The sequence below is a fragment of the Morus notabilis genome, unplaced genomic scaffold, assembly GCF_000414095.1.
Source record: "Morus notabilis unplaced genomic scaffold, ASM41409v2 Scaffold1245, whole genome shotgun sequence".
In the NCBI taxonomy this organism is placed as follows: Eukaryota; Viridiplantae; Streptophyta; class Magnoliopsida; order Rosales; family Moraceae; genus Morus; species Morus notabilis.
In genome coordinates this window covers 202,168-214,072 of record NW_010362534.1, presented here as the reverse complement: position 1 = coordinate 214,072, position 11,905 = coordinate 202,168, and the positions used below count along the sequence as shown (strand labels likewise).

General features: G+C 34.8%; 2 protein-coding genes across 3 annotated transcripts; both read left to right on the top strand.

The window, feature by feature from the left end:
• The first annotated feature begins 378 nt into the window (after positions 1–378).
• Positions 379–1,900, top strand: LOC21394794 (protein ODORANT1). Its single transcript, XM_010102309.2, has 2 exons — positions 379–511; positions 828–1,900. The coding sequence occupies exons 1-2, from the start codon at positions 382–384 to the stop codon at positions 1,898–1,900; spliced, it is 1,203 nt and encodes a 400-aa protein (XP_010100611.2). The 5' UTR covers positions 379–381.
• Positions 1,901–4,432: 2,532 nt separating this feature from the next.
• On the top strand, positions 4,433–11,905 carry LOC21394793 (DDB1- and CUL4-associated factor 4). Of its 2 annotated transcripts, none has more exons than XM_024168311.1 (12): positions 4,433–4,776; positions 4,912–4,992; positions 5,793–5,936; positions 6,370–6,500; positions 6,944–7,177; positions 7,706–7,884; positions 8,404–8,504; positions 9,221–9,376; positions 9,604–9,659; positions 9,787–9,844; positions 11,105–11,225; positions 11,299–11,905. In XM_024168311.1, exons 1-12 carry the CDS (start codon positions 4,678–4,680, stop codon positions 11,532–11,534), a joined length of 1,596 nt encoding a protein of 531 aa, XP_024024079.1. In that variant the 5' UTR covers positions 4,433–4,677; the 3' UTR covers positions 11,535–11,905. The 2 variants fall into 2 exon arrangements, with proteins under 2 accessions (XP_024024079.1, XP_024024080.1); XM_024168312.1 differs by having other exon boundaries at positions 4,721–4,776; positions 4,880–4,992.

Genomic DNA, 11,905 nt, shown 5'->3' with positions numbered 1-11,905 from the left:
TTATTAACAAGTAAAGTTAAGTAGTTTTTTTCAACGTATTAGTTGGTTAGAGAAAAGTATTAAACGATCCAATTAAGAGCGAGTAGAAAACAAAATCTTGGAAGCTATGACTAGCTTAGTGGTGTGTGTGTGTATTTACTAATATGAGTAAACCCCACGTTAGATTTTCTGCTCTCTCTCTCTCTCTCTCTCCCACTTTCTTCTTTACATTATCTGCTTCATACACACGTATAGTTTAACCAAATTAAGAGAATTAGCCGCATATTATATTTCATTATAAGATAATGCCTGCTTTTTTCCAAGTTCTGAAGCAAATATAAAGATGTGCTAGCTATGGCAGCTGAAGAGCAAGTGGGCTTGTGTAGTAATATTAGGGATAATATGGGACATCATTGTTGCAGCAAACAGAAAATCAAGAGAGGGCTTTGGTCTCCTGAGGAAGATGACAAGTTAATCAAATACATAACCACTCATGGTCATGGTTCTTGGAGTACTATCCCTAAACTAGCAGGTAATAATCCTTATATATATATATATATATATATCTACACACACACACACACACACATATATATGTTAGTTCTTATTTTCTTTTTTTCCTATAATGAGAAGATTTGAACTAGCTATATAGAGACTTCAATATATGGTCTATACTGATTATGATTTATATGTGTAATCAGAAATTTTTAATCCTTAATTAGTTACCATTATTAATTCAGTTATCATCTATAATGTTGGACTAATTGATTGTGATGCTTATCTTTTAATTATCTCTGAAATAAATGGGTTTTCTCCCTGCTTTATTAATGATATACATATATATGTAGGGCTTCAGAGGTGTGGGAAGAGTTGCAGATTAAGATGGATAAACTATTTGAGGCCTGATCTGAAGAAGGGTCATTTCTCTGAACAAGAGGAAAGAACCATAATTGATGTTCATAGGATTTTAGGCAACAGATGGGCTCAAATAGCAAAACATTTGCCAGGTAGAACAGACAATGAGGTCAAGAACTTTTGGAATTCATGCATCAAGAAGAAGCTCATTGCCCAAGGCTTAGATCCCAACACTCACAATCTTCTCACCCCTAATTCTTCCAAACCTAACAACATTAATACTGTTAATAATAATAATTTTTTTAGTATTCATAACAACAAAGCAAGTACAGTTTATAACTTCTCTCTTGATCATCCCAAACGCAAAACTACTTGTTCTACTAGTGCTAATCATACTTCTGTTTTTACGGTCAATTCGAACGCGAATGTTTCTCGTGGCGGTCATGGTACTGCTTCCATGAATTATGCGATCATGAAAGAGGATTTTTTCAAATTAGCTGATAATAGTTATTCAGTTTCCATTCCTCAACTTAATCCTGGAAACCCTAGTGATGATCATTTGTTGCAAGAAAGCTCGTCAATGATATCAAGCTCCGAATACCAAAACCCTAACACGGTTTGGACCGATCTCCGAGAGCAAAATCCAACTTCTTTAATGGAGTCAACGAGCCAACCTTCAAAGGTAATGTTTAATATTCAAACTTCTCCACAAAATCCATCAGGGCATGAGAGATTAATAGAAGAGAATTGCTTGTGGGATATTGGTACCTCTGAACTTGGAAAAGGAAGTACAAAGCAACATGAGGAAAATATTAATACACTGCATGACGAGACATCAATACAGCTTCTGGAGAAGGCTTCGAATGAAGAAGTAAATAATAATATTCATGAAAAGATGAATATTAACGACTACATAAGAAATGGTGGGAAGAACGAGGATGTTGCTCCTTTTGATGACACTAGTTCTAACTTTGACTTTGATTTTGTGGATTCTGCAATTTTGTCTTGTGGAATGTATTGCCATCTCAGTCCAATCGCGGATCATTCTGACTGGAATCTTATTTGAAAGTTCATTTATTCTGCATGGAATTCTTAGATTACTCGGGCTTTTTTTTTTTTTTTTTTGTATCCCTTTTTTATGTACATTTTATAATTAGTTTCTTCCTGAACTAGGATTATTGTTTAAAACTGTAGTACTACCCACAAAATTGCATGTATATATAGAGATTTCAGAGCGATTGTACCATTCCTTTGATAAGTTTATATAGGATTATTGTTTACATATATAATTGATAAGTTTATAGGTGTATTAATTTTTTCCTTTAATAACCTCCTCAAACGTTAATTATATACTTATAACTATTAGAATAGGTGATCTTAAGCAAATTACAGTTTATGTTTTAAACATTTATTGATTAAATAAAGAAGTATTTTTATTTTATACATTACATTCCTATTTTTATGGAGAAAAGTTTATTAATAAAGCGAAAGTAGCATGACTGTTAATATTTACAGCTTAAATAATCATGCATATTGGGAACATATGCTTGAAGATATAATTCAAGGTAATTGTCTAAATAAGTTTTAGTCGCAATCAATAAACTAGAGTACTTAAAGCACTCAGTTTTTAATAAGATTGTAGTGGCTGCCCACTTCTGATGATCAGTAATGGTTTATCACTTTATCTAGACCATTAGAGATAGTTCTGCGGTTGAAGTATTGATTATACATACAAGAATGGATATCTATAAGATTGGACCTAATGTAAAATTGATTTATTTAGTATTTCATATAAATAACAAACCGCATTTACTTTGATAGCCATTTACACGACAAGCTTAATGCTGAATGAATCAGTGAAAAACTAAAAAGTAAAAAATATATATGTAGTAATTTTTAAAAAAAAGCCTTTTAAGAATAGAAAAAGTACTTATTAGTTGTTATAATAAATTACACATAATTGTAAGAAACTTCCATAAAAAATAAAAATAAATATTTTTTATAAATGTAATATCAAATTTCTGTGTTAATGTTGAAATTTAACATTTGGGTAAAAAAATAAAAACTCATTTTTCAATGCAATATTTTACTTAACCTCAAATTTGATATGTTCCACATCTAATAATATATACCAATGCCAACTTTTGTCATATGGATATTAAAACCACTCTTTTAAACATGCCATTTAGTGTAATTTTTACTTTTCCTTTTTCTAATGTACTCTTTGATGTAATTGGACTTGGGTTTCTCAAGCACAAATAATGCACAGACATGATCTACAGGTCTTCGACTACTAACTAAACGGTACAATTGAGTTGTGTTAATTTTTTTTTTTTTTTTTTTTTAAATTTTGAAACAGAACTTTCATTGATGAAACAAAACTAAGCAGGGACAAAGTCCAAGGAAATTGCATGAGACAGCCAAAGAGGCATCGCCTCAGTCCAAGACACAGAAGAGGCCAAAATTGGCAAGAGTGAGCCACCTCATTAGCACTACAAAGGGCAAAAATACAAGAACACATAGAAATCAGCTAGATGAGAGCAAAATGTCAGGGACAATGGTGCCGTGGAGACCATAGAGTAGTTGTGTTAAATGTTATTACTAGATAGACCAAAATCAACCAAGCTAAATCAGATCAAAAATTTCAGCTAAGTCGTTGTAGGCATAGGCTAATGGTAATTCCACACCTGATTCCACCATAAGGTTAATTGGATTAACGGTTTTAGATATTTCAAATAACGGAAAACGACCAATGACCAAAATTCTTTAATCTTCTTTAAAAGATTATTTGTAATGTTCGTCATATTAATTTCTACTTCATAAATGTTTTCCTTCTTATACATTATTTTGATTATAAGTTTATACCAACTAAATCAACCCAACCAAGCCGATTATACACGATTCTGTTAATTTGATTTTTGTTAAAAAATTCAAACACTCCAAACCTATCAAAAACAAATATATATATATATATATATATATATATATTTAGCCGGAAACAAACAATGAAGACCTATCAAATAGTCAAATTTTACTCGCATCATAATTCTTTTGACCTTCTTTTTTATTCATTCGATTCTAGGTTTAGCATGTGATGATTAAAAACAAACATGTGCTAGCTTTGGCCCCCCGTTCCAACAACATGGCAGATTGGAGGCGAAAAATGGGCAAAAGAGTTGTAGACCTCTCAATTAAATATCTTTAGAAGGAAGCAAAATTCAAAATGTGATATGTTACCCTCAAAGCAGATTGTCAAAAGGCAAAGCAATGTTCTAAATAATATTTACCAAAATGACTAAAAGAGGAAAATTGCAACCTCAAACGACAATGACACAGTACATGAGTTCTAAATAAATAAATAAATAAAACACACAAACCCACAAACCCACATATGACATATAATACGTATTAAGCATGAAAGACATTAAGAACAACCTCAAACGACAATGACACAGCACCTAAAGATCTGAACATTGAAGAAAAATTGCAACCAAAAAAATTATCAAAATTTCAGATAAGTACGTTGCAGTTTTTTTTGTTTCCTTTGTCTTTGTTTTGACAAAATAGAAAGAGAGAGAAGCTCACCTTCATCTTAAAAGAGCCGTAAATAAAAAGGAAAAATTGAAACAAGAGTTGGTATAAAAACTGCGTTAAACGTTGTTGCTGCCTGCTGCGTCTTCGCCTTGCTTTTAGTTTTTAGGTTTTTTTTTTTTTCATTTTGTTTCCGGGGCGGTAGGTTGGAGTTGGGCATTATTCGTAGGTCGAGAATGTAGGCCCGGCCCAAAAGGTTGTGGTAATTCGACTGCCGCCATTGAAGTTGGCACCGAGGAAGACAGGCAGCTTATGACTCACTCGACCGTTTTTTTTTTCTTCGTCTCGAGTCCTGCTTCTTCCTGCTCCACCGAGAAAAGAAAACTCTCTTTAACTAAAATATGCCTCGAGGTTTCTCTTTTGCTTTCAACAATGTTTTCTTTTTAGTTTTGTCTTTCTCTTTCTTTCTATTAATTTGGATTCTAATAATATTTTTGTGTGTAATTCTGATCAGATCTTCCTGGGTTTTATTATGATGCGGAGAAGAACAGGTACTTCCCCATCAAGGGACCAATTCCCGGCTCCGCTCGCTCCTCTTCTTCTTCCACTGCCCTTAAACCTTCCAAGGTTAGTTACTGTACTTGTCGTTTCTGGGTATTCTCTGTCTCACATCCTCGTCGTTTCAAACTTTTTTTTTTCTTTCGTTCTTTTAATGTTGATTAATGCCCTTTTTATCCTCTGGCTGTGAATTTACAAGGATGGTCTTTTTTTATTATTTTATTATTTTTAAGTTTCTGTTATAAGAATTAGTTCCTGACCCTGTATGGTGATGATGGGGGGTTCTATGGAAACTAGTAGAGCAGAACGGGATTAGTAGCAAACCTCGTTTGAGTTGTAATCATTGTAAGAGTTTGTTTATGTGCTTTTGTTATATATATTAATTCAAATGGTTTTGTTGCTGACCGCTTTTTATTTAGTTAAAAAAAAAAATTTGTCTGCAGATGATACAAAAATATAAATAAAGTTAAGCAACAAGGCCTCATTTGAGAGGTTTATTGTTACTTAGAAAGTGATGTTGTCGTTTTTCCTCCTTTTTTTGGTGTGTAATCTGAAGCCATGTTCCTAGAGGCAGTGACAAAGCTGCTGATGGACAATGAGAGCTTGTTTGGTTGGAGGATGTGGTTCCACAAATACTTTCCATTGATACTTCAAGGATCATACTTATAACACATAGGTCTTAACCATGATCTTTTCTTTCCTGCGTAATCTGTGGGTCCATGCCTCCTATTTGTTCCGGATGGGCGGCTGCCGGTCCCCTTTGCATAACTTTGATTCCTTAGGTTTTTTGGGTTCCTGGTTTTCATTCCTTAGCTATGAAGTTTTTATCTCTGTCTGATTTTGGCAGTGTCCTCCTTGTTTAATTGCAGGTGATAAAGCCATGTAGGAAAACTGGAGTAAGAACCTTGAAGCTGCTTCAGGTTAGGGAGATATTTGGTAATGTAATTTCTTCAAATAAAGGAAAGCGCAACTTTAAGGAGGAGTTCAGAAAGACACAAGTGTCCCATCCAAAGGTATGTTATTTAAGTGGGCTTGTGCCATGGAATATTGCTTTTGTTAAGCCCTTTTTTTTTTTGGTTAAGCTTTGTTCAACTTGGAATTAGACTTGTAGATTGAGAGCATAAAAAATTTACTAGAGAATATTATTAAACCATCCCTGTAATTTGATTTGCCTAATCAAATTTACTGACAAAACATACTTTTCTATCAAGTGTTTGAAGCTTTGATCTTGTGCAATGATAGATACCAGGATACAATGCAAAATAAATATTAACAAATAATAATAATAATAATAAAGGGAAGAATCTTTAAGGTGTGATTCTAAAATATAGATGATCGGGCATGTGGGGGAGAAAAACTAGAATGGATGATCTATGATTTTATAAATGCCCCCTGAATTTTGTATCTTGTTTCAACATGCCGCCTCATACTCATCCGTGAATGCAGGTTTGGAAATATTCTGGAACAGAGAAGATAGGTGACTCTGCTTTGGAGCGAATACACGTTGACGTTCAAACACAGGAGGGTCAAACCAAAACAGATGTTTTATTAACAGGTGGCATAAATGGATCCTTAAGGTACATATATTGCAGTTAATTGTGTCTGCGTCGTGTAATGGATATATCTTAAGCTATCCAATATTTGTTTAGTGTTACTGTGTGATAAACTGAAACTGCCAATTAAGGCTGAGTACTTGGATGAGAGGGTGATGTAATGTGGATATAAGATAGAAGAGATAGAATTGAGATAAAGGAATGGAAGCAATAGAAACTAGAGAGACAAAGGGAGTGCAAAGAGAGAATTCTAGTGAGAAAATGAGACTTGAGGAAGAAAATATGAATATTCAACATGAAGAATCAAAAGTCTGTTATTCAATTATCCACCTTTTTTATAGGCAAACTAAATCCACAAACTAGGAAAATAAATCAAAAGAAACATATCTGTGTATCCGTTCCCCTTCCCTGTGAAGTTTGCGGGGGGTTTTAGTAGTTATTTCTTGTGAAGTTTGTTGCCTTTGCAGTATTTCTGAAATTGGAAAAGTTCAACCAGAGTTTGATTACGGAGTACAATGCGTTCCAGATTGTGTATGGCCTACAATTGAAGGAAATCAAACACATTATAGAAGAGATCCTGAACGTATATGGAGAGACACAAGAGCTTCATTGCAAATGTCATCTAAGATATCTTGTATGAAAGTCTTTAGAAAGAACTTGCCTTTACCAATAGAAGATGGTGGTGGTATCCAACATGCATTGTATCCTCACTGTTTTAGATTTGACTTATTCTCTTCTGTGCTGCTACTGATACTTGCTTCTTGGTTCATATACTTCTCTATGACTGCAGTTCACTCTTTTGGATAATTCTTGTTCTAGGATCCTTTATCTTTGCCTTGAATCATTGGGTTTAGACATTACTTCGGTGATCTTTAATCGTTTCAAAATGGCAGCAACATACCATTTTTTGTGATTTCTTTCTATCAAAGAATCATACGAATGGTTGATTCCTGTATAATACACTTTTGATTTGAGCGAAAGGGTTTTACCAATTCCAACGTGTTCTTTCCATGACTCCTCTTAACTGAGACAGGAGATCCAATGCTTGAAGTAGGAATCAATTTGATTCCACCATACATATTAGATATTAGGTTGGGTGGGTCAGGTCATATTTAAAGAGTATTCCTTTTTCCTTTCTTTTCAACTCATTTTTAGAACTATCGGCCGACCTGGCATGCTCAGATGGAAAAAAGTTATAGCTTTTGCAAAGCCTTAACATAGTTAAACAGGATATCTACATTGGGATCGATGAGATACGGTGGATCTCTGTGTCTTCTCAATCTTGTTGAACCCTTGGATTTCGATCCAACTGCTCTTTTCATAAGGCGAAGGATACAAGAAGTTGCAACTTTTGACTGCACCATTTGGGCTGCAGATTGTGGAACTAATGGCAATCGAGCAGTGATTGGTAAAGTCCTCTGAGCTCCAGGCTCCAGCCATCTTTTGCACCCATTTTGCTCTTGAATTTAGTTTTAATGTTTTTCTGATCTGTGAGATCCTCATTTAAGATTATAAATCCTGATATTCTTCATGGCATATTCATTGTGCTAACGTTACTTCTAGGCTTTTCTTTGTGTATTTATTTATTGATTTATTTTTTATTCCCCCAGCATAAAAATATTGATCAGGTCAACCTTTTACAATTTGACTCAGGCCTTTGTTTTTTATCAACTATTTCTTTAATTGTTCTAGTTATGACTTCTGTAAGAGGGATAAAGTGTATGCATGGAAGAATCCTGCTTCGCATATATCACATGTTTCTCTTCAGCCTAGTGCGGCTTTTGCCTTGAATGTAATATTTTTTATTAGCTCAAACTTAGATCGTTATTGATTGCAATTTTTTTTATAATTATTTTGCTATTTGTGTTTGCATATTATCTGTTCATATGCCAAACATTTATCTCTTGCAATTGTGGATCTGTTGTAGGAACCAATCTGGGTGCCGCTTTAGTAGATGTGGAAACTGGAATGACATCATGGGTGCTGCGCAGTAAAAGTGATGTTTTGGCACAACAACTTGTTCACTCAGTAAGTTGTGTTTTCAGGCTTCCTCAGCTGCTTCTAAGCTGCCAAATTATCTTATGTGGACCCCTTCACTTTCCAAAGTGTAATGTCGTTTTGTGGGCGACAACTTTTCAAGATATAGTGCTATCGATTATACACAAACCACAACTAGTTTTCTGTTGGAAATGAAAAGTTAAGGCTGCTAAAGAACCAGGAATTGAGATACTTATGCTGGGAAGCAAGGTCGATCATCTTAATCCAGGAACCAGAAAACATCCTCAATCCAGCCAGCTTTACAAAGCCCATGTATAAGAAAAGTCTAAGTAACCTCGTTCCTTCAACAAACCGTGTTGGGCATTATGTGTGAGGTGTTTGACATAAGGTTGTTGGAGGAGTGATGCTACTTATACTTTTCTTATAAATGGGCTTTGTGAGGCTGACTAGATTGAGGATATATTCAAATTCTCTGAGATGATGCAAGTTTTACGTTTAAACGTAGATCAGTTTAGCCCATCGACGAGCAATAAATCATGGGACCTTGTTTTGAGATCGGCAACTTCTCTCATAACATAAAAAAAAAAAAAAAAAATGCTTGATGGGCTTAATATGTGTAGACTGTTCAACTACATGCGCTATGTCACGTAGAACCGGGGTTGCAAATATTCTTGTGTGAGATGGAAATGCTGAAACTTTTTTTTTTCATTTTTATTATTTCAAAGCTAATCCTCTTCTTGTTGTAGGGAAATGTTGTCTTATGTGGGCTTAGAAATGGGGCAATCATTACCGTGGATGCTCGTGAGAAACAAGAAGGATCTTCTGCTAGGCTTGTCAGGCATCGTATATCAAATTCGCCTTCAGATAATACTGTTGGAAAATCAAGCAAACGATGGTTTAAGGTACCAAGTTCTTCATGGATACAAAGCATATAAGGTTTTATTGGAGGAAAAAATAATTTCTAGGACGTAGAGAATTTCTCATTTCACATGTAGTTTTTGCATAGCGTTTATCAATCAGTATAAGGCTTACAAAGGTGATGCTGGGATTGTACTCTGTTTAGTGTGGTTGTTTTCTTGGTTTTTTGTTGTAAAACTATGGGTAATGATCTGATTTTCTTTTGGCACAGCTTTCTGGAAATATAAATACTTCTGACACGATTAAATTGCCTTCATCTATCTCCTGGTTAGTAGTTAGCATTACAGTTTATATTAATGATCCCGCTCTCTTCGTCTTCAACTTTTGCTATTAGATTTTATGCTTTCACGTTTTCAAGTTTCTATAGCCTTTTCTTTGGGTTTTTAATCTCCAGTTTGGTATCACTTCAGTTTGATGACCAGTACTTCCTGGCAAGTTCCATGGATGGATCGGTTAGTATTTATCTTCATTCCAATTGAGATCACTAATTTTGTTGACTAAACATACTCATTATCTTATGTGAAGGCTTTTCTTGCCACTATTTTAAATTAAACATCAAACATTGCAAACATGAGAATTGTGAGTTTTTCTACTCTGATTTGAGTATCGTTTGAAGCCATTTTTTCCTTGTTCATTTCAGACTTTCAGGGAAAAGGGTTGAAAAGCATAAGCTGTTTTTTCTGTTCATATCTAATCTCTTTACTTTCGTTTTTGTTCTCAATATTAACTTTTCCTAGTTTGCTACTCCTGGTCTCCATCTCCAATAGAATTTCTGTGATGCTTATTTGGTCATACATGCACGAATGGTTTCTTTTTCCGTGCACCTTCACAGTGGTACAAATTTACTATATTTAGTTTGTAATAAATTCAAAGCATTCTTTCCCAATTTTCAATACCCCTCTTTCAATAATATACTCGCAATGTACATGTAAACAAGAATAGATTAATGAAGTTAATTGAGATAGTGGAAATCTATACCAATCTATGGAGAGCAGACTATGGAAATATATATATATATATATATATATATATATTTATGGTGAAAAGGATATTTACTGGTTGACCGTCGAATGTTGACTTGACATGAGCCGAAGTGTGAACTTCTCTTTTGGTCTGTGAATTGATTTAAGTGGGATTACATGCTCGTATTTTCCAGTATGATTTAGAAATCTTGCTATGATGCTCCATGAACATGGTAAAGTTGGTTTCCTATGTCTACAATTGTCTCTTTATAAGATTGACATGTTTTTCCCAGTGATAGACGCCTGTATTGTATTTAAGTATTCAATCGGAAGCTCGCTAATGCCATAACGTGTCTCCTTTTTTAAGAAACAATGAATTGCTATCGTCGTTTCTAGTGGCACTGTATTGGATGAGCTTGTTGCCTCTGCTTTTGCTTCCGTAATTCCATTGCAACAATGAGTTTGGTTGGTTCTGCGGTCATATATGTGGGAAAATACAGCTGTTAATTGTTATTAGTTTTTTGTAATTAGTTTCCTGATTACTATGACTAAATTAGTGTGTAGAATGTTTTTCTTGATATCCCTGGAATCATGGGATTAATAGGCATCGATTATTTCCTTTTTATTCTAGGCGTGTATTCTTATATAGTCTTCTAATACTCTGTAAATTAATTCATTCAATCAACGACAATTCATATTCATTCTCTCATATTTCACGATAATATAGATGCGTTTTTTTGTATATTTTAGGTAAAGCTTTATGACCATCGCCTAGTCCAAAGAGGGGCTATCCAATCTTATGAGGGACATGTTAATTCTCATTCCCGCATACAGCTTGGAGTCGACCCATTGGAGAGATTTGTCATGTCAGGTATTTTTATATCAACGCTTGTCATTTTCACTCGAGGTATTTGCTATATCAATACCTTCTAATGTTTTATCAGGAGGAGAGGACTGTTACTTGCGGCTTTGGAGTATCAAGTCAGGTGAGCTGCTCTTTCAAGATAAATTCTCCGACTCCATCCTTTCAACCGTGTGCTGGCGCAGGGAAGGGCCATCAGTAGCTTTGTTGAGCGGGAAGAATGAAACGAATAGCGTTAGTGGCTACTTTGATGAGGAGAGTTATGGTGCGGGGGCATGGCTTGGCTCACACGAAGGACTGTTTTACTTGCAGTGGTAATAACAAAAATGCCCAACAAAAAAAAGCTACCGAGTTCATTACGAGGCGACTTGTTTTGGAGAAGGGCTGTTTTCAAGAAGGGCTGATTTACGGTGTGTAGAGCTAAGAAGTTATGCTCTACTGACGTTTTATGTTTATGGCAGCGCCCAGCAGACTTGGGGTTTGTTATTGGGGCGGGCATTATCACCGCGCAAAGCGGATGATAGGAGATTAGCGAAGGATATGCACAGATAACAAGCTTTACCAGTGTAAAGAGTACATAGTGGCTTTTATTTTATTTTATTATTATTATTTTTTTTTTTGTGGTTCCTTTTCTTCTCCTGTTTATGGTAGGAACGGCCAAAAAAGGCCTACATGCTCATGTTTGGTAA